At 54.7% G+C, this 24,951-nt stretch overlaps 8 protein-coding genes across 8 annotated transcripts; 4 read left to right on the forward strand and 4 right to left on the reverse strand.

Moving 5' to 3' along the window:
* Positions 1-362: 362 nt before the first annotated feature.
* On the forward strand, positions 363-2,199 carry MFS1_2 (MFS sugar transporter; the record flags this gene model as incomplete). The annotated part of the gene is made up of 4 exons (XM_028642809.1): positions 363-411; positions 521-1,327; positions 1,379-1,932; positions 1,981-2,199. 4 exons carry the CDS (start codon positions 363-365, stop codon positions 2,197-2,199), a joined length of 1,629 nt encoding a protein of 542 aa, XP_028498500.1.
* Positions 2,200-3,052: 853 nt separating this feature from the next.
* D7B24_008725 (uncharacterized protein) lies at positions 3,053-4,866 on the reverse strand (the record flags this gene model as incomplete). The annotated part of the gene is made up of 4 exons (XM_028642810.1): positions 3,053-3,631; positions 3,687-4,290; positions 4,346-4,462; positions 4,514-4,866. The coding sequence occupies 4 exons, from the start codon at positions 4,864-4,866 to the stop codon at positions 3,053-3,055; spliced, it is 1,653 nt and encodes a 550-aa protein (XP_028498501.1).
* Positions 4,867-7,746: 2,880 nt separating this feature from the next.
* D7B24_008726 (uncharacterized protein) lies at positions 7,747-9,192 on the forward strand (the record flags this gene model as incomplete). The annotated part of the gene is made up of 1 exon (XM_028642811.1): positions 7,747-9,192. The coding sequence occupies one exon, from the start codon at positions 7,747-7,749 to the stop codon at positions 9,190-9,192; it is 1,446 nt and encodes a 481-aa protein (XP_028498502.1).
* Positions 9,193-9,300: 108 nt separating this feature from the next.
* D7B24_008727 (uncharacterized protein) lies at positions 9,301-10,480 on the reverse strand (the record flags this gene model as incomplete). The annotated part of the gene is made up of 2 exons (XM_028642812.1): positions 9,301-9,666; positions 9,728-10,480. The coding sequence occupies 2 exons, from the start codon at positions 10,478-10,480 to the stop codon at positions 9,301-9,303; spliced, it is 1,119 nt and encodes a 372-aa protein (XP_028498503.1).
* Positions 10,481-12,381: 1,901 nt separating this feature from the next.
* D7B24_008728 (uncharacterized protein) lies at positions 12,382-13,977 on the forward strand (the record flags this gene model as incomplete). Its single annotated transcript, XM_028642813.1, has 3 exons — positions 12,382-12,606; positions 12,662-12,765; positions 12,828-13,977. 3 exons carry the CDS (start codon positions 12,382-12,384, stop codon positions 13,975-13,977), a joined length of 1,479 nt encoding a protein of 492 aa, XP_028498504.1.
* Positions 13,978-14,415: 438 nt separating this feature from the next.
* Positions 14,416-16,738, reverse strand: D7B24_008729 (uncharacterized protein; the record flags this gene model as incomplete). The annotated part of the gene is made up of 3 exons (XM_028642814.1): positions 14,416-15,154; positions 15,210-15,898; positions 15,965-16,738. The coding sequence occupies 3 exons, from the start codon at positions 16,736-16,738 to the stop codon at positions 14,416-14,418; spliced, it is 2,202 nt and encodes a 733-aa protein (XP_028498505.1).
* Positions 16,739-17,901: 1,163 nt separating this feature from the next.
* D7B24_008730 (uncharacterized protein) lies at positions 17,902-18,291 on the forward strand (the record flags this gene model as incomplete). Its single annotated transcript, XM_028642815.1, has 1 exon — positions 17,902-18,291. One exon carries the CDS (start codon positions 17,902-17,904, stop codon positions 18,289-18,291), a length of 390 nt encoding a protein of 129 aa, XP_028498506.1.
* Positions 18,292-19,314: 1,023 nt separating this feature from the next.
* Positions 19,315-24,576, reverse strand: D7B24_008731 (uncharacterized protein; the record flags this gene model as incomplete). Its single annotated transcript, XM_028642816.1, has 10 exons — positions 19,315-19,818; positions 19,875-19,990; positions 20,047-20,250; positions 20,304-20,907; positions 20,955-21,323; positions 21,372-21,404; positions 21,468-22,544; positions 22,593-22,846; positions 22,902-23,648; positions 23,709-24,576. 10 exons carry the CDS (start codon positions 24,574-24,576, stop codon positions 19,315-19,317), a joined length of 4,776 nt encoding a protein of 1,591 aa, XP_028498507.1.
* Between the last annotated feature and the right edge of the window lie 375 nt (positions 24,577-24,951).

Below are 24,951 nucleotides of genomic sequence, written 5' to 3' on the forward strand. Positions count from 1 at the left end.
TGTTGCTTCATCAGGCGTTTGGCGAAGCTGCATGATGCTACGCCCCATGACTAGGGTGGAATCCTGACTGCCGAGACCGACAAACCCCAACTCCCCCAAGATCGCTTCCAGGGCCAAGGCCGGGACCGAACCATGGCGAGGTTGGACAAGATAGGAGACAGTCAAGTCCATATCATGTGAAGACCCCCCACCATGCTTGGGTAACAAGCTGCATCCATCTTGATCTTACACAGAGTGGACGTGCAACGGAATTCGATTGTGGGGCTTCCAAGGCCTAGTACCACCACAACACCACCGGAGAAAGTGGATCACACTCTACATGTACTGAAAAGACACTGGTGGATATTCGCCATCACAGAAACATGTGGCAGGCAAGCAATGTCTATGCCATCTGTGGCTTTGCCGCCATTGGTAAGTCTATCAACCGCTGGTGTCTATCGTCTCACCATGTCCATCAAGCGACCTCTGGCCAAGCATGGTCTTCTTCATCACAAAGAACTTTGTTAATGATAATCTACAGGCGGTGGTCTATTCGGATTCGACATCTCTTCCATGTCTGGCGTCCTCGGCACCGAGGCCTACCGCCAGTACTTCGACCACCCAACCGAGTACCGCCAGGGTGGCATCACTGCCTCCATGCCTGTTGGCTCTCTCCTGGGTGCTCTTTCTTCTTCCTTCATCGCCGATCGTTTCTCTCGAAAGGTGTCTCTGCAGATCGCCTGTATCTTCTGGATCATCGGTGCTACATTTCAGTGTGCCGCCAACGGTGTGGCTCTACTCTGCGTAGGCCGCATTGTTGCCGGCTACTGTGTCGGTATATGCTCAGCCATCGTTCCTGTCTACCAGTCCGAGATTGCTCCCAAAGAGATTCGTGGCCGCGTCGTATCGCTGCAGCAGTGGGCCATTACTTGGGGTATCCTGATTCAGTACTTCATCCAGTATGGTGCGGCCGAGGGCACAGATGGTGGTCCGACTGATCCCGAGCAGTCAACCGCCGCTTTCCGTATCCCCTGGGGTGTTCAGATGGTGCCTGGCGTCATCCTCTTCTTCGGCCTATTTTTCTGCCCCTACAGTCCACGGTGGCTCGCGTCGAAGGATCGCTGGGAAGAGGCAATGAAGGTTCTCGTCCATGTCCATGGAAAGGGCAATCCCGATGACCCCAAAGTCCTCGCTCAGTATCAAGAAATCGAGGAGGCTCTACGCTTCGAACGTGAGCAGGCTGTTACAAGCTTCAAGGCACTCGTCGCTCCGAGAATGTTCAAGCGCGTGCTTCTCGGTATGAGTTTGCAGGCTTGGTCGCAGCTTTGCGGAATGAACATTATGATGTGTAAGTTCGAGGCATATACACGATGGAGAGTATCAGCACTAACAACCCCAGACTACATCGTCTACATCATGCAAGGCGCTGGCCTTGGCAACCCTCTTCTGACAGCTTCGGTACAGTACATCATCAACGTTGCCCTTACCCTTCCCGCTATTATCTTCCTCGACAAGTGGGGTCGCCGTAAGCCCCTCATCATCGGCTCCTTCTTCATGATGACCTGGCTTTTCATCTCGGGTGCGTTGCAACAGGCCTATGGCGAGCCGAACACGGATGAGACGCGCACCACTGAGAACTCTGATGTCACCTGGATCGTTTACGAGCAGCGACCCGTTTCTATCGCTATTGTCTCATGCTCCTATCTCTTCGTCGCAACTTTCGCGACCACCTGGGGACCAGTGTCCTGGACCTACCCTGCCGAGATCTTCCCGAGTAAAGTACGCGCCAAGGCTGTCTCGCTCGCGACAGCTACAAACTGGTTCTTCAACACTGTTCTGGCATTTGCCGTGCCTCCACTGCTCTGGAACATCAACTACAACATGTACTACATCTTCGCCACCTTCAACGCACTCGCATGCATCCACATGTTCCTGCTCGCGCCAGAAACAAAGGTGAACATCAAAAATCCTTGCTGTTGGGATCTGACTAACACCCATTAGGGCTTCACGCTTGAGGAAATGGACGATGTGTTCAACTCAGGCATCCCGGCCTGGCGCACACACGTCAAAACGTCGCGGTTGGACGAGCTTACTGTTGAGATTGAGGCAGCGAAAGTGAAAGGCGTCGAACCTGCTGTGGGCAACGACGGATACGTGGCAGGCGAGAAGACTGCGCAAACAACGACGGGATCACACGGGGACAACACACGAGCTGTGTGAAGCATCTAATCGGTTTGCCAGAGGCAGAGCCTCTAATCACATTTCAACGGGTATGAAGTCGATGCATTGGCAAGCACTAGCTATATTTATCGTGTTGCCGTCAGGGTACGCACTTGAATGTGTGTTCTAATCAATTATCATTGTCTACAAGCAAGTGACCTCTTCCTCAACATGATAACGACGTGCCTATTGTCTGCTGCCGCGCAAAGAGGAGAACTTTCTAGACCTTTCTCCCGAATATACTCAGTGTTCTGTTTCTGGGCTACGAGCTTCGCGACAAGCTCGTTTCATTCTAACGAGACCCCCGCGAGAGCTTCTTCAAGCTTGTTGTAGGGGTCAATCTCTTGATAGGAAGCTACTTCTCTATTCATTCCATCTCCACGGTCATGCTTACACGAAGAGACAAACGCCCCAGCAAGGGCCAATACAATCTTGACCAGCTCGCGCACTTCGTTTATCTCGGTTGCAAAGTCTTTGAGGTCTTCAGATGCTCGTCACTGTCACTCCTGACCTTGCTTGGCGTGGATACTTGACACCCTTGAAAGTGCGCTCTGCGGTGCGCAAGTCGTTTACCTTCTAAGCCAACGTCACTAAGAGACACTAGAAATTGGTACAAGCATCAACCGTTGTGCCAGAATTGTCTTGTTAGCCATGTTTAGTGAATGGCAGGAGGCACGGCTATGTTTTGAACTTCACTGTAGCAATGATGATGATTGCTTTGCAGCCACATAATGAGAAGCGTCGATATCAGTGGTGCATTGTAATCGTACTATATTTAAATCCCAAAATGAAAGCACCCACCTCAGAAGCAGAGATGCTAAGTGCCTCACAACGTCACATGGCTCAAGCCTCATCAATGTCGTCTGGTACAATTACCCTTGGACGGGCCTTTCTGAGTCGTAAAGCTATCCGTCACCCCAAGGTCACGAATACGTCCCACGAGAAGCTCGAGGATACGATATCCCGAGCCAGCAGAGTATCCCGGGAGCTCATGACCGGCCAACTGCACCTCGTAGTACGTGACGCCGCGCTCATAGCCCCACTGGCCAACCGTACCGGATTCGCTGAGACGACCGTTGTTGTATTCGGGATGGAAGGGCACGTAGAAGGTCTGGTCCTGCGGGTAGCTCTGGAAACCCTGGGCACCGTTCCAGGTGACGTTCTGCAGGGCAAAGAGGGTACCATTAGGGGGTAGGAGGAAGTCGAGGCGGCCGACACCGATGATGGTGTTGTTGGTGTGCTCAATGACGCGCTTGAGAACGTCGTTCTGAGCGGGTGCGAGAGAGGTGTCACTGGCTCGAGAAGACGAGTTGCCGCCGCCAAAGACGTTGTTGGGAGTGCACTGGAACCAGTCGACGTCGGGGGCGTTCAGAGCCTTCTTGACGTCTGTGCGATTGAAGTACACTTGGGCACCGGGGGGCGCATAGTCGCCCTGGGACAAATGATCAGTATTTTCTCGGTTAAACTGGTTGGCAGCAATGTCTTACCTCGTTGACAATGCCGAGCTGGGAAATTTTGAACGGGCACGTGTCGGTTATGTGATAGATGTTGAAACAAGGATTTTGCTCGATAGCTGCCTGATATGCGTAATCAAAGATGTCGCAGGTGTAGTTGCCGGTTGTGTCCGCATAAGGGTCATCCAGGACTGGGAAGGGCCCTGGAGGAGGAGGAAACGTGCCATAGGTGTCAAGGTACGTGGAGTAGTTGCAGTACTCATGTGTCCACCGCAGAGCATCGAGGTACGAGTCGTTGAGGTAGAGAAGATTCTGCCAATACTCGATAAAGGGGAAAATGACAGCCTGCTGCTGAAGTGCACTATCGCCGAGAATGGGGTCGTTGATAGCGACTCCGCCGAGCTTATAATAGGTGTCGTCAGCTGCCGTGATGAAGGCGTCTGCTATGTAAGGAACGTAGTAGCCGGCATAAGATTCGCCGGTGATGTACGTTGTGGCACCATGCAGGTCAAATGTCTCGATGAAGTTGCGCCAGAACCCAACGAACTGCAGACCAAGCTCGACTTCATTGGTAATGTTAGGGGTTCCTTGGCTGTAGCCAACTCCAACTGGCTGTTCAATCCAGATGACATTGGTCCTATCGTGATGTGAGCATGGCTGTTGCAGAGGATGTACCAGCCAAATGCACTCACAGGTTCGTCCAGCTGTAAGAGTTGGGAGTGGGAGCAAGCGTGCCCTCCTGCCACAGGAAGGGTCCATTCTCGGTCAGGAGCCCACTGAGCGAGCTACAGCCAGGACCACCATTCAACCTGAGCCGATGATATCAGTTACGCTCAGTTGGCGTAAGGCGCCGGGCTTACCAAATGACGACTTCATCGCCAGCCTGGGGGTTCGTGGAGGGGAAGAACCAAAAGTAGAGTTCTCTCTCCTCGTCAGGCGACTGGGAGATGGGCAGTAGACCAGCGTACGACTCGCCAACGTCAAATGTGACCTCCGGGATGGCAGTGCCATCGACAACGAACTTCTCGGTCTTTTCAGTCAAGAATCGGGATTTCTCACGCTTCGGCAGTGTTGGCGGCAGCGGAGGCGCGACGTGACGCTTCTGGTAGTTGCGCGGGAGTCTATGGTTGAACGCATTGAGGGCACCCTGGTTGAACGCTGCCTGAGACAGAGTCCCCAGACTGAGAAGGACGCTAAATAGGTTGAAATTCATCTTGAGAATGTCGCCTGACTAGTCAAATCTCTTGGCAGAGGAAGAAGCTAGGACTTGAGGGGGTTTTATACCAGGTTGCTCAGAGTGTCACGTCATTACTACCGACCGCCTTTGTGCGACTCGGAGCACGCCTGGCGTCATCTGCAGGTGCTACCACATGACGCAGGGTGGAAGGCGATAGCAAGCCGTGTCCAGCCGTCAAATTGTGCCTCGCGGCAACACGGCACCATGAGCTTTGAATAGCTATGGTAGTAGTTTGTTTGTGATAAGCTCGCGGGCGCGAACCCGGACGGCAGTCGGCAACGCCCTGGCTCGCATTATTATCCCCGTGTACGCAGCTTCCTATTGGAGTATCGCGTTTAGTGTGCATGTTACGCGGCATGCTGCTAGCTTGGCGATCGTCGTGCCCAGTCTGGTAAATGTTGCATTGACATGCAATTGGTGAGAGCCCATTCGCTGTGCATCTAAGACGATGATGGCACGACAGACGCCGACTGAGCCGGGCTGCGGGGCGCGAGGAGCTACACAGGGCACTGCTACACAAGCTTGACAAGGCACTGTCGTCGGAGCCCCCCACCATGTCTCCCTCGTGTTCTTCTAGAAGCTGGCGTCTGATGATCCTGCGGCTTGTGGCCACCAGGATTGCATGGGGACACAGACCTCAGTGGCATGTGCTGCGTCTTGGTCTTGATTTAACCAACTTGATCCATCACAACCGCAAATGCAATCTGCTGATCACTGCCAGCCTGTCCTCGCGGTCAACCAACGACTTATGCAGACCAAAGCGAGGTAATTCCAGTTGCATTTATCGACTACCCAGTCTTGCTGCTCATGCGGCCCGCCAGTCAAGTGGGCTGGTAGAACTACATCAGTCTTGGCAACCAATGTGTTGGTGAAAAATGTTGAGGCAGAAGCCACAGTGTGAGACTCGCTCGTTGGCGTGATCATCTCAGTGGTTGTTTCGAGTGTTCCTATGATACCCAATAGCTCTACAATGCTATCTTCAGAAGCGCCAAGAAAATTAGATGCTGCCACAATTGAGAAACTTTAAGATAAGATTCTCCACCTCTCTCGGTTTCGTTTGGGTCTGGATCATGATCGTCCCCGGGTAGGTTCCGAAACCTTTGTTAGTGCGCTTAATTCCGTTCAGATCCACGAGGGACGGTCCTTTAATCTTCGTGATCTGGGGAGGATATTTGATCCTCGCGCTGCTCGACTTGACACGACTAGCCGAATCTTGAGAAAGGACCACTCTGCAGGATATGATTCTTCCCATCTCCTGCCATTGCGAAACAGCATACTACAATGATGCGCAGTGTTCTTGTTCTCCATACATTACTGGCACGGAAGCTGGGGCGATAAGTCGGAAAGAATACGAACACCTGTCATCCGATAAAGACTTTCCCGTCACTTGCCGACTTTGGTGATCGTGCCTGCTCTTTGAAGAGCTCAGCACGATCAGCAATGGAGATGCACCCGAGCTGAAAACCCGAAAAATTGGTGCCCCCAAGCACTGAAAGACCTCTAGGTCAGGGATGATAAGGGCGGTGTTTCGACTCGCTGCAAGCAAGAATCAACACTTTCCACGACCCTGGTGAGGCTATCGGCTGTACGAATCGACGCCCGTGAGTAGTCGTTCGAACATCTATGGCAGCAGAACGCGGCCATTGAGGCACGACGGAGCAAGTAGTCACCAAAGATCGACATCGGAATTCCGAGCTGCCAAGAAGCGGCGGTAGCATATTGAGGCCAGTCATCGATTCGTCATAGCTAACTCCTGATTTTGATGATTATTGCAGTGCTGTGCCTTTTAAACAATGCGTCCTGTGCAAATGTGGCGTTCTACAAGCCAGCATGACAAGCAGCAGCACCTTCTTCATGGGGGAGGTGTTTTGCGCCCTCTGCCAGCATGTATTGGAACTTTTGTTGCCGCTACGTATCCTCGACGACTGTGCCTGAGCTGCGCATTTTCATGGAGTGTGGAACTTTTGAGTGATGTGTTGCTTCGCGGTAGCGGGCCGCCTAATCAAACGCCTTCACGTAGGACCTCTTGCCAGGCCAGACCGAAAGCCGTGACCGTCAAATTGCAAGTTCTTGAATTCGCCAGTGCTTAAAGTGAACAGCACCCGCATCATTCAGTATTCCAGTCCACCACATTCGTCATTGAGTGCTGTGATACTTCAGCCACGCTTAGCAACGGAACGTCTTGACCGTGAAAACTGATGGAGAACATGAGATAGTCATGTCGTTGGGTCGCTTTAAAATACGTTTGTTCCTATGTGGGATATAGCAACTGACCTGGAGAGGGAAAACTCGACGCCCTGCAACCGGATCGCCCGCGCCCACAGGTACGCTTTTTTCCATCTCTGAACACTGATTCTTTGACGCACGGATTTGTCCTCGGAGGTTCTCCAGTAATACCATGTCTATTACGAACGTTTGGTTTCCACCAAGATTTGTCATCCAGATTGTGTCATGTGCCGCCGACAAGACGAGCGTCAACTCTGGTCAGACGCAGCTTCGCACCAGCCGGCCGGTCGCCGAGCGAAAGGACTGGTTCCCGCCGAATGACGTACCGGGACATCGCCCGGTACATTGCCCGTGGATAAATCATCTTCACAGTCCAAGCGTGATTGTACTCTAGTCAGCTGATCTCGGGTCATTTCCTGGAGAAATGCGGGGTGTGTTGCATTTCGTGGGGAACTCATGTCAGGCCGGAAATCCGGGGTAATGCCCGGCGCAGACCTGTACACGGTGACATCGCTATAAGTTCAATAGATCGTGAGCCTCAGAAGTCTGCCATGGCACTTTCAGTCACCTCGCATCGTTGTTCCCGTCCGCAAACCGCCCTGACTCTTTGACCTGTCTTCACTCGGGAAGATGTTCCTCAAACTCTCGGTCCAATGGCTCCTGCTGGCCACCGCCCTTGTCAGCGGAGTCGCCAAAGCATCGTGCAACTCCATCAAGACTTATCCGATCCCAGACGGGGTAGCACGCAAAGCGTCGTACGAAGTCAAAGTTCGATCCCCTGGCGGCGCCTGGCACAACCTCGAGATCTACGAAACCCGGCACCAAGAAGTCAATGTGACGACTGGCAGGACTGCAACCTACACCGGGTCGCTGGCCTACTTTGACTTTCAAGGCAGGGTGGAGGTGGCCGTCTCTTACAAGGCTGGTTCTATCACCAAAGCTCGCATCCGTCCCGATTCGTTCAACATTGTTCCAGCAGTCGACGGAGATTCAATCGCCTTCGCGTTGGACAAGCCGAAGAATTTGGTGGTTCACGCAACCGAGAATGTGTTTGACGTCTTACACCTCTTCAGCAACAGCATCGTCGACGAATCTGCCGCCGAGAACGATCCAAACACGCTGTACTACGGGCCGGGCTATCACGTCGCCAATGACACCATTGTTGTCGAGTCAGGAAAGACTCTGTACGTTGCTGGCGGCGCTGTGCTCAAGGCGTCGGTCAGCTTCGACAACCAGACGGGTGCCGCGCTCCGAGGCCACGGCATACTGTACAAGTCGAGCTCGCACACAATCTCCGCGTGGCAGAGCAAGAACATTTTGATCAAGGACATCATCGTCTTAAACCCTGGCCACTACACGGCCCAGATTGCCGAGTCGGATGGCGTCACCGTCAGCGGGCTCCGGTCGTTCAGCGCCGTGCAATGGGGCGACGGTATCGACGTCTTCAGCAGCAAGAATGTCCTGATCGACAATGTCTTTTTGCGAACGTCGGACGACTCCATCGCCATTTACACGCACAGGTGGGACTTTTACGGAGACACGCAGAACGTGACGGTCCAAAATTCGATCCTCTGGGCAGACCTTGCGCATCCGATCAACATCGGCACGCATGGCAACTCAGTCAATCCCGAGACCTTGTCCGACCTGACATTTTCGAATCTCGATATCCTCGACCACCGGGAGTTCCAGATGGGCTACCAGGGCTGCATCGCCATCAACCCCGGCGACAGCAACCTCGTCAAGGACGTACTGATCGAGGATGTCCGGGTGGAGAACTTCCGGCACGGCCAGCTCATCACCATGATGGTCATGTACAACCAAAAATACAACACGTCGCCCGGTCGCGGCATTTCCAACGTGACGATCCGAAACCTCGACTACAAGGGGACTAATGCCGGCACCGCCATCATGACAGGGTACAATGAGACGAGGGGGATCGAGTTCATCAAGTTTGAGAACCTCACCATCAACGGACAGGGGATCAACGACAAGATGGCCAAGCCGGGCTGGTACCTCACTTCGGATTTTTTCCCCATGTATGCCAATGAGCACGTCAAGAACCTCACGTTCACGTAGCGGATAGGCAGCAGGCGGGTGCACTGTATATCAATCTTTGGGATGCTGGGATTGGTCAATCTATCAAGAGCTCATAATCATCTAATTCATACACGTTCCTCCACCGCCCTACTGCGCCGCCTTTGTCGCCTTGCCGAGCTTCGTCTTGATCTCGGCGATGACAGCCGCCGTGACCTCCTTGGTCGTGGCCGAGCCGCCGAGATCAGGAGTGTTGATGCCGGCCTGGCACACGGCCTCGACGCACTCCATCAGCTGGTCGGCGGCCTGCTTCTCTCCGACCCACGTCAGCATCTCGGCGGCGGTCCAGAACGTGGCGACGGGATTGGCGACGCCCTTGCCCGTAATGTCGAATGCGGAGCCGTGAATTGGCTCGAACATGGAAGGGTTCTGGCGCGAGGGGTCGAGGTTGCTGGTCGGCGCGATGCCGATGGAGCCGGCGAGGGCGGCCGCGAGATCGGAGAGAATGTCGGCGTGCTGTGACTGTCAACAAAGAATGATCTTACCAGTGCGACAAGGGGATTTTTGGAAAGCTTACGAGGTTGGTGGCGACAATGGTGTCGAGGGTCTCGGGCTTCAGGACCATCCTCGTGGTCATGGCGTCGACGAGCATCTTGTCGACCGTGACGTCGGGGAAGTCCTTGGCCACGATGGCGGCGACCTCGTCCCACAGGACCATGCCGTTCCTCTGGGCGTTGCTCTTGGTGACGACTGTGAGGAGCTTGCGCGGCCGGTTCTGGGCTGTCTCGAAGGCGAAGCGCATGAGACGCTCGACACCATGGCGCGTGAAGATGGACACCTCGGTGGCGGTCTCCCAGAGCTCGCCGCGGTGGGAGCGGCCGCCCTGGCCGGCGTACTCTCCCTCGCTGTTCTCGCGGATGATGACCCAGTCGAGGTCGCCCGTCTTGCAGTTGCGCAGGGGAGACTGCGTGCCGGGCAGGACACGGGTGGGGCGGACGTTGGCGTACTGCTGGAAGGGCTGGCAGATGGCGAGACGGAGGCCCCAGAGGGAGATGTGATCGGGAACGTCAGGAGCGCCAACGGCGCCGAAGAGAATGGCATCGTGCTTCCTCAGCTGCTCGAGGCCGCCGTCGGGAATGTACTTGCCGGTCTTCTTGTACGTCTCGGAGCTCCAGTCGTACTCGGTAAAGTCAAGGTCAAACGAGTCGAGCGTTTCGGCGAGGACCTTGAGCACCTCAACACCAGCATCCACGACCTCCGGGCCGATGCCATCGGCGCCCATGGAGGCGATGCTGTACGACTTGCGTGCGGGGACAGCGCTGGGCGACATGTTGGCGTTGAAGGAGACTGAGTTACTTCCTTGGGTGACGGAGGACACAGTGTGTTTTAAAGGTACCCCTGAGTATGGTTCGATAGTTGAATGGTTTGTGAGGGGGTGGTTTAAATCGGGGAACGTACTGAACACGATTTCTTTTGTAATCGTTGATCGTCAATCGTCCTCCCGACAACGGCCGGCACCAACATGAAGTTCCGGACCGCATTTGCGGGGGAGCCGGACTGCGTGCGGAGCACGTTGGAGGTGTGGGGATGAGGGGCGGCGCAGGAAGAGAAGCCCGCGGACAAAGAATACATCGTGGCATATTCATCTTCCGCCCTTGCGGACATTGTGAGAGGTCAGGTCAGCTTGCAAGGACTGTCTGCTAGTGAGTTGCCGGCCGGTGTGCCGTGTCAGGCTCCTCACCCTCCCTGACCGCAGGTGACCGCGAGACGCACTTTGTTTGAGCGTTATTCCACCGCAGATGCATTTGCCCGGCCGTCGGACATGATTGTCGCTTTGGCTTCGGTAGGTCCACATTCTTAGCTGATGGCCAAGGCGCTGCGGTGCAGTTTTCGCTTCCCAAGCTCCCCCACCAGAGCATGGTTCTCGCTATTTATGCCGAAATTTCTGTCCAATTGATGTTCCAGGTGGTTTTGCTGTTTTGGCCGTCAAGGCAGAGACGAGTCAATCGACACAGTCACAAGGCTCGGTGGGCAGTACTCGCAGCATGACATCCAACACAAGCTCAACTTGGCCCCTAGGACCGACGACCCCGTGGAATTTTCACCTCACCACGTCTAATGACGTATCACCATTCATCACTCCGAGCTGATGCTGAAGAGGAGGCGGATAGTACATGAAAACATTCAGATCAACAGCTCAGACAAGGCGTCGAAGATTGGTCTGGCTTTGATAGGATCAGATGTGTCGTTGCCGCCTACAGGGACGGGCCACAGAGCGGATCGGGAAGATGCTGAGGTGAATCTTGACTTGTGTGTTGCTTAAGAAGCGCTACGATTCCTCAAACACCCTCACGGCACTGTGTATGACTTCCGCCTATTGAAAACGGAATAGATTCAACATAGTCAATCTGCAGTGAACAAGTCCACCGTCGCTGTGCATGATGATTCGGACCCCAATAACATAACACCCAAAACATTCTATCCAGGACGGGAAGACAACTATGTCCCTGATAGGCACAAACCCGCGTAACCTCAAAATCATGACATGAGACTATTCGCACAGCACAAGGGTCTGATATGTCAACACACAATGCTCTATCCCAACAGCAGAGGGAGAATTCTCCGCCTCAACAGGCCTCGTCCCGGGCAAATCAAGCTGCGACAAAGTCGACGGTCGCCCATCGAGGCCCCAGTCGAGGAAAGATCTTCCAGCCCCAAACATTCCCCGCACACGCGGTCTCGAATTCGGAAAGACTTTGCACTATGACACATGCTTGTTTTCCACGCGGTAGCTGGACGGCTCGTCCGACAGGGGCATGAGCTACCCCACGAGCGGCCCCTCCAGCTCCCCGCATCCATAGCACGATTCATGGTCTCCGAAGGCCGGGGAACACGCCAGTGAGGAGCGGCACACGGACGTGTCAACCTCCGCAGTGACAGCCACGCGGAGCGCTGATTGAAACCTCCCAGATTCGAAGTCCGGGGTAGTCTGCCTGCTACGCAACTCATCTCCCGCGCACCCCAGAATCATGTCAAAGAAACTCCGGGGAAGCTCTGATGTCGGCGCGCCAGGTATAAGACATTGCTCATCCTCCTGGCATCTGGGGTTCTTGCTGCCCAGTCAGGACGCAGGACAACTCGGCTTCCAGTCTATCGCTTCCAGGTCTCATACCATCTCTTGTCCCCGTCATTCTCCAATACATCCACCTTTCCCTCCGTCGCCTTTTCAACATGTCTTCTGAGAAGCACCAGGCTGCGCTTCGCGACTCCGACAAGCCCATGGACAACTTTGTCGAGGCCTCTATCATGAAGGGCGATCCCGAGGATGGCCTGGCCCGCGAGGGCGCTGATTACTCCGGCGCCGTCAAGAAGACGAGCCCCGAGGAGATTGCCCTTGTGCGCAAGCTCGACTGGCACATCATGCCCACACTGTGGTCCATGTACTTTCTCAACTACGTCAGTTGCGTCCGCAGTCTTTTGACCTGATGTACGACCTAACACTGTGTCTCAGCTCGACCGAAATGCCATTGCCCAGGCTAGACTTGACGGACTCGAAGATGATCTCGGTCTTGTTGGATCGCAGTACAACACGTGCATTTCCATCCTTTTCGTCGGGTCAGTCTCAAAGCACAGTCAGAGACACTTGCAAGAACCGGCATCGCTAACCTTCCCAATAGCTACCTCCTCATGCAGATCCCCTCCAACATGCTCATGTCGTCCAAGTACGTCCGGCCGTCCATCTACATGGGCATCTGCATGATGACCTGGGCCGTCGTCTCCGCCTGCACTGCCCTCGTCCACAACTACGCCGGCCTCGTGGCCGTCCGCTTCTTCCTCGGCATCACCGAAGCCCCCTTCTACCCCGGCGCCCTGTACATGCTGTCCATCTTCTACACGCGCAAGGAGATCGCCACGCGCCTCGCCATTCTCTACTCGGGCAACATCTTCGCCACGTCCTTCTCGGGCCTCATCGCGGCCGCCGTCTACAACACGGTCAGCGGCAACCACGGTCTCGCCGGCTGGAAGTGGCTCTTCATCATCGAGGGCTGCGTCACCTTTGGCGTCGCCATCATCGGCATGTTCACCCTCGCCGACAGCCCGCTGACGACGCGCTGGCTCACGCCCGAGCAGCGCCAGCTCGCCCACGACCGCATGCTGCGCGACACGGTCGGTCTCGAGGAGAGCAAGGGCGCCAAGGCCGGCTTCATGCAGGCCGTGCGCGACCCGCGCCTCTGGGCCCTCTGCTTCATCCAGAACATGCACCTCAGCGCCTGCTCCTTTAACAACTTCTTCCCGACCGTCGTCGGCTCGCTCGGTTTCGACCGCACCATGACCCTCGTCCTCACGTGCCCGCCCTACCTCGTGTCCGGCATTTTCGGCTACCTCTGGGGCATGTCGTCGGGCCGCTTCAACGAGCGCACCTGGCACATCACCATCGGCATGAGCATCGCCATTGTCGGTTTTGTCATCTCGTGCGCCACCATGAACGTTGCCGCGCGCTACGTCTCGTGCTTCCTCTTCGCCGCCGGCGCCTACTCGATCAACTCGATGGTCCTCGGCTGGGTCTCGGCGACGCTGGGCCAAACCCAGGAGAAGAAGGCCGTCAGCCTGTCCATCGTCAACGTCGTCGCCAACGCCTCGTACATCTACACGGCCTACCTCTACCCCAAGAGCGACGGCCCGCGCTACCTCACCGCCATGGCGAGCAACGCCGCGTTCGCGTTTGCTTGCATCGCCGGCACCTGGGCGCTGCGGTTCTGGCTTATTCACGAGAACAAGAAGATGGATCGCGCGGGAAACACGTCGGGCATGCGCTTTGCTTATTAGCACGGCTCTGCATGCGCGTGTCATGGTTTGGAATACGGCGTTGGTGGGGATGTGGACGATTGGTCCGGCCGCCTATGCTTCACCTTGCGTATGTCATGCTTGGATAGAAGTACTGTGAGAAGTATCTAGAGTGGATTAGAATGAAAGGCGTTTTTCAAGTGGCTTGATCCCATGAATGCTGGTCGAGTAACGCCATGACACTTGCCCTGATTGTCCACTTTGTCTCTCGCGATTAGTAGGAAGACCTTTCGCTTGACTTGACACTTGAACTTGCGCCTCCAAGCTTAACCACTCGATTTTGTATCGCTCCGCTGTTATCGAGAGAAAAATTTGGGTGTGACTTTGCACATGATTTGATGCGATAAGAATAGGCATCTTGGTCGAGACAAGTCAACTGTAAATTGCCTTTGCCGCTGAAAGTATCGCTTGAAATCACAACTATCGTAAGTATGACCAGGTTGGGTCAATAGAGGAGTCAAACTGCGCCGCCGCCATGTATGGATAGTCAATAGCGCCGAGCGAGTTCGCGAACAGCTGATCATACCAGACCATCGACTCTTGCCCTTCCCCGGGCAGCAATTCCTGCTGTGAGAGTGCAAAAGGTCCACCTGCTACGGTTGCGGACATTTGCTGCCCACCAAGACCGGGCATCGTTGCGCGACCTGGCCCGCCGGGCTCTTGCTGAGGAGCTCGCATCTGCCACGCGTCTGGGTTCAGGGGAGACGTGGTCGAGCCGGCTGGCTGCTGCCACTGAACTGGCTCGTTTTGATCATTCCTCAGTGGCCTGCTGTCGCGATTCCTCTCTCCAAAGAACAGATTGTCACCTCCGTTCTCTCGCGTGTCTGTTGCACCAGTGGATGGATCATCAGGCATGCCGGAAGAAGTAGCCAGTGTGGGCGAGAAGCCCGTATTCCGACGAGGATGGGCAGGAGCCGGACGAGTGACAGATGTGGAATCAGAACGGCGGCTTCGATCTGTGGAGTTGCCCTGCCCTCGAGACTGTTGTTGCGAGGTTGAGTGGCGTGCACCTGGCGGGACATTGCCCGGCATGAAGTGAGGAATGGTCACTTCCCGCACAGCCGCAGTCAACTCGTCAATTGCAGACAAACAGTATTCCGGCCAAGCTGTTTCTCGAGCAGCGATATGGCGGAGCATATCTTTTCCTGCCTCGACATGTCTGGATGGAAATCCGTCAGTCAGGCACCTACATACAATCAATAGGAACTACGAACCGCAATGCGCTTGATAATGGCAGTTGCCGCTCAGATGCCGCGTAGATCAGGATGAAAGAACTAATCCATATGGCGCCTGTGATCGTAGGCCAAAGTATTGGGTCAGACAAGGCGTTATCGTCTTTGCCCTTGGTTTTGTGGCGAGACTGATGTTTCTTGAGAGCGATCAAGATTGATCTGGCTGCGAAGATGCAGTTTTGGAGGCCTGCGCAGTAGGAGCCGCTGGAGGGATCGGATGCCATCATCGGTCGGTTGAGAGAGATCTTGGACTCAAACTTCAGTAACGAAAGGTAAATGCGATGGCCAGGAGAAAGTGGTGGCTCCTTGTTGTCCTCGCCAGGCTGCTCGCCGTCGCTGTCTTCATCTTCAAGTGCGTCGTGAATCTCGTTTGACCAGCGGGCCATTTCTGCTTGGACATAGCTTTCATGCGTTGGAGTGTCGTCGCGGCTGGAAACTGACTTATTTCGCAACTCAAGAATGAGACCTCGTATTCGTGCATGCTTTGCCAAGTATGTCAGGAGCTGCAGCCGGTTGTCTTCGGCCTCTACGTATGTCGAGTGTATTTCCTCCCCCGGATAGCAAACATCGACGTCATCATCCTTGATATCGAGTGGGAGACCCAGAGACTGGGAGAGAAAGCGTTCGTTGCAGTATATCGACCAGAAAACACGGCGTCGAATGTGCGCTTCCTTCTTTGTGAAGAATGGGTAACGGGACGGGCAACGGTGGAGGCCAAGGTGAAAGGCCATGCGTACAATCAAGCCGCCGAGGCGGGAAGCCGCATTGAGTCGGAGCATGGACATGAGGAACAATTGGATGCTGAGTGCTGCTTGTGTCGCGTGCAGTGAGGCTGGCTGGTAGAGGGCAAACTGGGACGCTGACATGGCTTCCTCAATTGTGTTGAAGACAAGCGACGGCGGAAGTGGCTCACTGAAGCGAGTCGACTGTCTGCTGTCTGCCAGTGATATAGAGAAGACGGAACGAAGTATAGATTGCTCGAGATGACTGACGGACGATATGCCGCTGTTGCTCACTCTCTCGAAAAGGGCCAGGACTTCAGGCGCACTAAGGAACGGCAGGGTGGGATGCCATGCTTGGAAGTAGCTTCTGGACCAGGTGACGAGGAGCTCGAAGCTCGGCCATGACTCTGTAGATTCCGTTTCGACAGCGACTTCATGGTCTTTCCAAAGACGTTGCTGGCCTCCATCACGAGATGTCCGGCCTGGTTGGAGCTGATCGTCCTCTCCTGGTACAAGATGGTTGATGGCTGCAGCGCTACCGGCTCTGGAGGCGGATTTGCGTGAGAGGCGGAGGTAAACGCCCCGGATGAAGTGGATGCCACTGGCACTGCCGACGAACCTTGAGGTGTCATGCCGGCCCGTGTCTCGCATAAGGCCGTATTCTCGAGCAGGCGGATCGACGGCTTGGGAGAACTTGCGCTTGCGTGACTGGTTGAGGTGTGAATGGGCAGGACTAAGTCCGAAAGTACCCGACTCAGAGGAGGCGACGGGAGACTCAAGGCCTTCCATGTCGACTACGACGCTGATGTTGAGCGATTCCAGAAAGCCAAGCGGATTTGGACTCTTCCGACGGTAGTCAGAGGGCCCAGGCTAAGGACCACAGCCTCCGTGCTGCAGTCTTTGGTGGAGGCGATGCCAGGTTGGCAGATCCGGAGCCCTTGTCGCTGTTGTACACGCGACAAGCGCAGCTATCAGGCCTTCATTCCCTCTGTAGTATATCGGGCCAGACGATTGACAAGATCCTGGCGGCTGAGTGGATGTCGAACAGGGTTTGTCATTGATGTGTAACGGGCAGGTGGCCAAAGGAAGATCATACAAGGTAAGGCTGGGAAGGAATCATGAAGTCGTCCGAGAGACGGGGGCCGGTGGTGCAGCACCCAGACGCATCCAGCTGGCAGCACGTGATAGGCAGACATCCTATCCTGATGTGGCAGAGACAAGTGGGACTCAGACCGCCCAGCCAATTGTTAGCACAGACTTCCTACGTGGTGCGGACAAAGGAAACCCCGGCGACCTCCCCGATTCCCTTGGAATCCTCCCACATCCGCACTATCTTCCGTCCGGACCTGACTTTCTCCTGCCTCAAATACAAGCGGACTGGACTGCTTGGTTCCCGCCAAATCCTCCAAACATGGCGGACCCTAGATCCAGCCAAGAAGGCATCAGCTTGAGCCCCATAGCGTGTGAATCCTGCCGCCAACGGAAGCGCGGGGTATGTCAACCCCCCCTTGTCGTTCTCCTCATACAGTCCCCCGATCTACCGTCGACCCGTCCTACCCCTGGTCTGGTCGCTTCCCCCAATATTGCCCCTGACTTGAATAGCGGCTAACAATATTGAGCTTATCAGTGTGATCGAAAGCTGTCAGTTCAATCTTCCTTTGACCACGACATCCTCATGTGAGGCTCAAAGGCAACAACTAACATGACACTCTTCCTCCCGCAGACCACACTGCTCCCAGTGCCATGCATACCCATCAAAATGTCACTACCCTGAGAAAAGCAAACGGTAAGGCCTTCCTCGGGTTCTAGACACGAGTGAACCAAAATTGACGCCTGTCAGAGGAATCCCGTTTGGCTACCTAACAAAGCTCGAAGCCAGGCTCGCAGAAACCGAAACAGCTCTCTTTCGAACCCTCGCCAGCATCGTAGACAGCCGGTCTCTCGAATCAGCCATGGCGGGGCCTGCTCCCTCGTCAAGTTCCTGGACGCCAAGGCAGAACAAAGTCGACCGCGTCAGCGAGTGGGACAACACACCCCTTCGGACAAGCGACAATCTCCTCTCCTGGTATCAGTCAAAGACGTCAGCGCCAGGAAGCGCAGTGAGAGCAGATGGAATCCCAGTCGATCCAGCCATCCGCCAAAGTGGATCGCCGCAGCCATCAACCATCGCATCGCCTTTGCCGGACGAGACCTTGATGGACGTTTCGCAGTTCACAGCCGCCGAGGCTGATGCAGGGGCTGCCATCGACATGCTTTCCGAGTACGATGGCAGTACATACTCGGAAATGGGCATGAGCAAAGCAGAGACGTTGGCCAAGTCGAGTGAGAACCTGTACTTCTGATGCAGAGTTCCTGCGCACGTGTTGCATACAAGCCGAGTACCACGCGCCGCGCACGCCAAGAAGATTCAGAATTGGGGGAAATTATGAGTTCTGGCTCAAACGGCAATTCTTGGACCTACTGGCTCTCGTGGCACATGAGATGGTGGTTGCTCGATCCCCAGGCATGTGCATTCAAACCCACATGCCGTTGCCGAGCTGCCACGAAAGCCCAGCCGCATGATATTGGCTGGCTGCCAAAGGGTTCCTTGACGTCCCAACTTGGTCTACATGTATACGATACAAGGGGCCTTTTGAAAGTAGTCCCCACTACGCCACTACGCCAAGAACTCTGGATGCAGCACCATAACTTTCCAGGGCCATGACGAAGGCTACCTACGGCCACGGGGAGTTGATCAACTTTTGAATCTTGGGTTCTCATTGATTTTCACCGATGGTGCACGCTGCGCTCCAATTCCTCTTCATGATCATCACTTACATTGTCTTCTGAGGAAGCCGCCAATGGCAATGCACTCTGGGCAACAGCTCACCCAACGCCGGCGCCGTCCACTTGGTCTCGCCTTAGACGATGATGGTCACGGCGAAAGAAGCGCATAGCTTCGAGACGACCGCAGCCAGTCTTGGCTACGACTCTGTCGAGGATAACAAATTTATGCCCATGACGTCCCGCATGTGGGCGGCCGCCGCCCAAGCTACCAACTCTGATGTGTCGGCTTGTTCACGGCCGTTGAGGGTTGGTCCCTTGGATATGTTCTCAAAGCCGGATGATGGGAAGGATCGGGCAAACGAGAATGAGTAGGAATGTGTATGCAAATTGAAGGACGGTATTGAAGCCATGTGCCAAGAAGCCCCGTCAGAGACACCGTCCCGAGCAATTGGGACAGACCACCACTTTCAACGGGTGGCAACAGGCATGACGCTGTGGCTGCTAGCAGTCAGCACCATAGAATTTCTTGTTTAAGGATAAGCAGGTATGATCTAATGGAATTTAAAAAAAGAAAAACGTCATGGGTATGTGTATCTAGCTTATGAGGATAGTCCACCCGACCTGAATGTTGGTACCAGTCGCCTCAAGCCCTTTCTTCTTGTGTTGGGCCCGTTCTGCTCTTCCTCTTCTGCCGCACCGCTATTCCTCATGATGTTCAAGAACACCATCTCCAGAGTGCCCATTCCAACCGTATAATGGGCAAGCCCAAGATTCGCCTTCTGCTCCTCCAGCGTCTCCATCAACCTTCTCACCGTGCTCCTCCCATCAGGCGAAGGCCCGGCCCCGACGGGCATGACAAACCGCACCTGTCCACCAAGGCTGGCCGCGTCGAAGGATGCTTCCGGGAAGACCTGTTGCACCCACGACTCAATGTTGTGCATCTCGCTGCGTGTGGAGCCTGGCGCTGTGGCCAGGACGAGGTGGACATCATAGACGTTGCTGTAGCGCTGGCGGAGCTCTTGGCTCGTGCCGATGGCGAGGACGCGTTTCGACATGATGGCTACACAAGTCGCAAGCTCGTCTGCTTCTTCCATGGAGTGCGTCTGTTATCAACGTTAGCATCCAATCTTTGGCTCAAAAGACTTGTGGTTAGGTATACCGTCAAGAGAACAGAACGTCCTGGCGTAATGGATGACAGCATCTTCCACATCTCACGCTTCGCGATGGCGTCCATTGCAGAGCTCGGCTCGTCCAGAATGAGAACTTCAGGGTTACCTGCGCGACTTGTTAGCATTTGGATACGTCGCGTCAACAACGAGGAGTCGGCATACCTAGTAGCGCAATCGCGAGACTCAGTTTCCTCTTGTTGCCGCCAGACAGTTTATGTGTGAGACGAGAGGCATGCGGCGTCAGCCCCACCCTAGCCATGACAAAATCGACATCGCGCTTCATGTCCTTGATGCCCTTAATGCGGGCGTAGAACTCCAATTGCTGCCTGGCCGTGATTTTGTCCAGCGCATCAAACTGTGGGCAGACTTTGATTCGTTAGCGAACGCTCCATAATCCTTGCTAGAAACGCCAGACGTACCGCCAATATGCCGCCTCGCAGCCTGCGTGTCCTGTTGCACATCGAGGCCCTGTACGAAAATACGGCCAGAGTCAGGCACCATCTCGCCGCGCATCATGTTTGTCAGGGTCGTCTTCCCGGCACCGTTGGGGCCAAGCAGTGCGATCACCGAGCTCTCGGTCATGGCCAGCGACACGTCGTCAACGGCGCGCTTGCCTTTGAACGACTTTGTGACGTGCTCCACCGAAAGCAGGTTCTTTTCCGAACTGGCTACTCGCATGCTCTTCATTTCGATATCCTGCGGTGCGCCGGAGACGGACTCCTCGTTGTCGACGAGCTTCTTCTTGCCCCATGGCATGGAGAAGGTGTTCTTTCCGTCGAGCCATAGGAGGAGGGGGAATAAGTAGAGCACCTGGATGATAAGGAGAGCGAGGGGACCGCCGTATGCGCTGAACGACCCTGGGTTGGCGATGAGCTTAAAGCCGCGGCAAGTGACAAGCCAGACGTTCAGGCCGACGACAAAGGCTCGGTAGAGGTTCATGATGGGGAAAAGCAGGCCTAAAGAATAGGAGACGGCGTCGATGACGAGCTTCGGGTGGTCGGAGCTGGGGTTGTTGATGGCAAGCTACATGGTCAGCGAGAGAACACCCACGGGAGAACGTGCCAACGTACCGAAAAGCCGACGATGGTCAGAATAAACGCAATAACCATGATGCAAGCGGAAAAAGCAAAGGCGGCCAGCTCCGACCTCGTGTACAAAGAGATGATGTAGCACCACAGCATGCTTGCGATGCCATAGAGCCACATGATCGGGAATATGAAGGCCGGATGGTACCAGTTCTTGACATCCAGGGCCAAGGCAAGGGTGCCGAGCGCGGCGACGATGGTGACTATGACGATGTCGATCATGATGTAAGAGACCCAGAGTGGGCGGGGGCGAACGTTGTTGGAGTACTGGAGAGCTCGGATCTTTTGAAGTCGTTCAAACGCGGGATAGAGGGCGAAGAAAGCAGGGTAGACCGAATGCATGAGAGCAAGGAGCTGGTATTGTCAGCACAAATCACGACAGATGAGAGACGGAGCACCTACAGTTGCAGGAAGCTGGCCTGCATCAGCATCGACCTAGGAGTAGTATCAGTACGTAATTACGAAGAAAAGATTGATCATGTTTGGATGACGACGAACAGGAAGCGAGGTTGTGAAAAATGCGAGCTGTATTTCCATGGGTACTCCGCTTCGTGCCTGGTTCCAGAGGCTCTGCATCGTCACGGGTGAGTCGTAGCCGAGCTCGGTGTTGTAAGCGATTGTTGGTTTCGCAGATCCGTCGCCCATGTAAATCGCACCGAGGAGAATACTTGAAGCATTGTCGTGGACACGCTTTAGGAAACTGTCGTAGTCATTCTGGAAAATGTATTTGGAGTCAAAGTCCGTCGTATTTATCGTTCGACCGATGGGAAACTTGTCGACGGCACGGAAAACACTGTCTCGTGCCGACTGTGGGCCAACAATCATCGAGACATCTCCTGGTTTCTTGTCTCCGTAGTACGATAGAGTGACGGCGGACGGCTCATCGAAAAAGGATGGCTCGAAGTCGCTGCAGGAAGGCAGCTCATACGGGACGGTGTTGAAGTCCATGTCTGTCGATTTCAGCATCGATGTGAACGTTGGCGAAAACGGCAAGGCAATGATTAAGGCCAGGATATACCACCAGTAATTGCCTCGCAATATGGTCAGACGCTTGATCGTAAGTGCCATAAGCTGCTGCAGGAACGTGGTGCTTGTGCCGGAGGATAGTTGGCCATTGGATGCCTCGCCACTTATGGTCAAGGGTGCGAGATCAGACAGGCCTGTGCCCCTTTTTTCGAGCGCTTCGGGCTCGTTGGCGACGCGAAGGAAAACTTCTTCGATGGTTGGACCGGTAACGAAAACGTCAGACAACCCAGCAGCCTCGAGTGAAGAAAGAAGTCTGGTGGCAGATGTCGAGTCCGGAACGGTATAGATCGTCTCCCCCTGATAGACAGCCATCGGGTAGCTGGTCTGCGGGACATTGTTGACCTGGGGGACGCGAACGCGGTATCCTCCTCCGTGCATGTTCTTCAGCTCGGCTGGCGACCCATGGCATTTGAGGTGGCCGCGCGAGATGACCACAACCTGGTCGGCGAGGACTTCACACTCGTCGAGGAAGTGTGTCGTCAGAATCATGGATCGCCTCGATCGCTCGGCAAGGACGATATTCCAGATGGCTCGTCGAGAGACAGGGTCCTGTCTATGATTAGTTCGGATTCCTGAGTGCCAAGACAGCGATCTTACCATGCCAGTAGTCACCTCGTCCATGAGGCAAATGGTGCTTCCTCCAGCAAGCATGCATGCAAGTTGCACCTTGCGCTTTTGCCCTCCACTCAGGGTGGCAACCTGGCTGTTCATCTTGGGCCTCAGATCACATGAATCGACGAGCTGTTCCAGCTCTGCCGTTGTTGCCGACCCGCCCTTGATCATGTTCCAAATGTAGGCATGTTCGAAAACAGTCAATTCCCCCCAGTGTATGTTTCGTTGCGGGCAGAAACCTGGTGTCAAAGTCAGCGGTGCTAAGGATCTAGGACGAGGAGCGAAAGGTCTTACCAATCTGTGACGATGCGGCGTTGATCTCGATCACCCCGCTTGTGGGTTTCTGCCTTCCAGTGATGAGGTCCATGGTTGTTGTTTTTCCTGAGCCATTGATACCCAGCAGGCAGAGAATTTGTTGCTTCTGACTTGTAAAGTCCAGGCTGTCCACAGCAACAAAAGGACGGTTCCGGCCGCAGCAGAAACAGCAGCAGATACGCTTCCAAAGCGGGGCACTGTACTTTTTCGTCAGACTTTTGACCTGTAGGGCTGTCCCATCATCTGCCTGGATTCCTCCACTGAATTTGCGCCCCTTGTTACTAATTCCCTGGGTCCACCTCTCGATGAGTATGGTTGCCAAAGGAAAGGCGACAATGGTGAACACGAGGTATCCAAGGAGTGTCCCAATGGTGGCCATTTCAACCTCCATGTCAACTCCGTTCATAGGAGCTGATGCGAAGATATCGATCGGCCTTCCGGTTCTTTCAAAGCGAGCCATCAGGTTGAGAACAATGATGTAGCTACAGCTGGGAAAGACGATGGAGAAACCGATGGCGGTTGATGAGTCGATAGGGTACTTCAAAGTATCCATCGACATGGCAAAGACAGCCATGCCAACGATGGCGGCGACAGCGCAGATAGCGGAATATCGAACGGTAAATGTAGCACCGAAAACACATGAACTGGTAAGGGCCCAGCCAGTGAGGACCTGCCAGAGGATGGGGATTCCTGCGCTCGAGGATGGAAAGAGGAGACTAGAGAAGACTGATCGAGCTCGTTAGCTGGGAAGGATACTGGGGGACTTGAGTCACAGCTGAAACTAACCTCCGCCCATAATGATAAACGAAGGGAGATAGATGATGTTGAAAGCAATGAGGTAGCTCAAGACGCGAGCAGCAGCAGCCCCACCTCCCATGACATCTATGAGCTGTGCCATGCCCGACTCGCGTTCATCGGCTATCATGCCGACCATGTGATAGACGAGAGAGAGCATGCTCAGGAAACACACAACACTGAGCCCAGAGAAAATGCCGCTGAGGAGGTCTTTGCGTCTTTGGGTGGCATCATCTTCCGGTGTCGTCCGCGTATACATGTACATATCGGGAACGGTCGTCGAGTTGGTGATGGCCTGGTCTACGGCAAGCTGCAGCGGAGCATAGGGATTCTTTGCCGCCTTGTTCGAGTTGAAGACATTAAAGCCGGATGATACTTTGGAGGAACTGACGCGGAGGGTATAGTTCCACTGACTGGCGCCGTTGCTGCTGAGGGGGGAATCGTTGAAGGTGACGGCGGCGTAGCAATCTGTGCGGCCGTTGATGTCTGTCGGACACTTTTGCTCCAACTCGTCGTCGCTCTGTAGGACCTGAACGATAGGCTTCGTCTTGAGGGAATTGGTGATGGTCTTGATAGCTGCCGAGACATCGCTACCTGCGTCGGCGGATTGGATGAAGAAGAGTTTCGCGTTGTTAGGGATCACGTCGGATAGTGTCACGGCGGGTGATGGGCTGCCAACGCCGAACCTGTTGCCTGAAGATGTGGAATTTTGGATTCCCAACGTCAGAGAGACAACTAGAATGGGAATGACGAGGGCCCGTATCAAAGTCGAAAGCAGATGTCGCTTTAGTGTAATGAGGAAAATCTTGTTGGTCAAGGCCTGGGTCTGTCGGACCCAGAGCCGCATGCCTGAAGCCATAACGACAGCTGCAGAAAGCGATAATCGATGCGGGCAGGACTTCAGGCGCACATGAGGAGTGACTGTCAAGTTGTACTGAACAAAACAAACGAGGAAGATGATGTTGAAGAACAGACGGTCAACTCAAGGGAGGAGTCGCTTCTAAACACATTTTCGGCCTCGGCGCGCTATGACTTATACATACCACAACTCGATAGCAAGCCAGTCAGGACAAAGATGGCCCAGACTGAACCGTTCAAAGGGGCTCGGCACGGCGGGCGCCATTGCAAGTTGCAGTGAACGTGCGGAAGCTTTCGTCCTGGCAACTAGTGGTCTCGTATGGGCAAGGGAGACGATGGGTGTAGCAGGCAGCCGAATTGTACGGCGGCTGAGTGG

This window comes from Verticillium nonalfalfae, assembly GCF_003724135.2.
Source record: "Verticillium nonalfalfae strain VnAa140/NRRL 66861 chromosome Unknown scaffold_8, whole genome shotgun sequence".
NCBI lineage: Eukaryota > Fungi > Ascomycota > Sordariomycetes > Glomerellales > Plectosphaerellaceae > Verticillium > Verticillium nonalfalfae.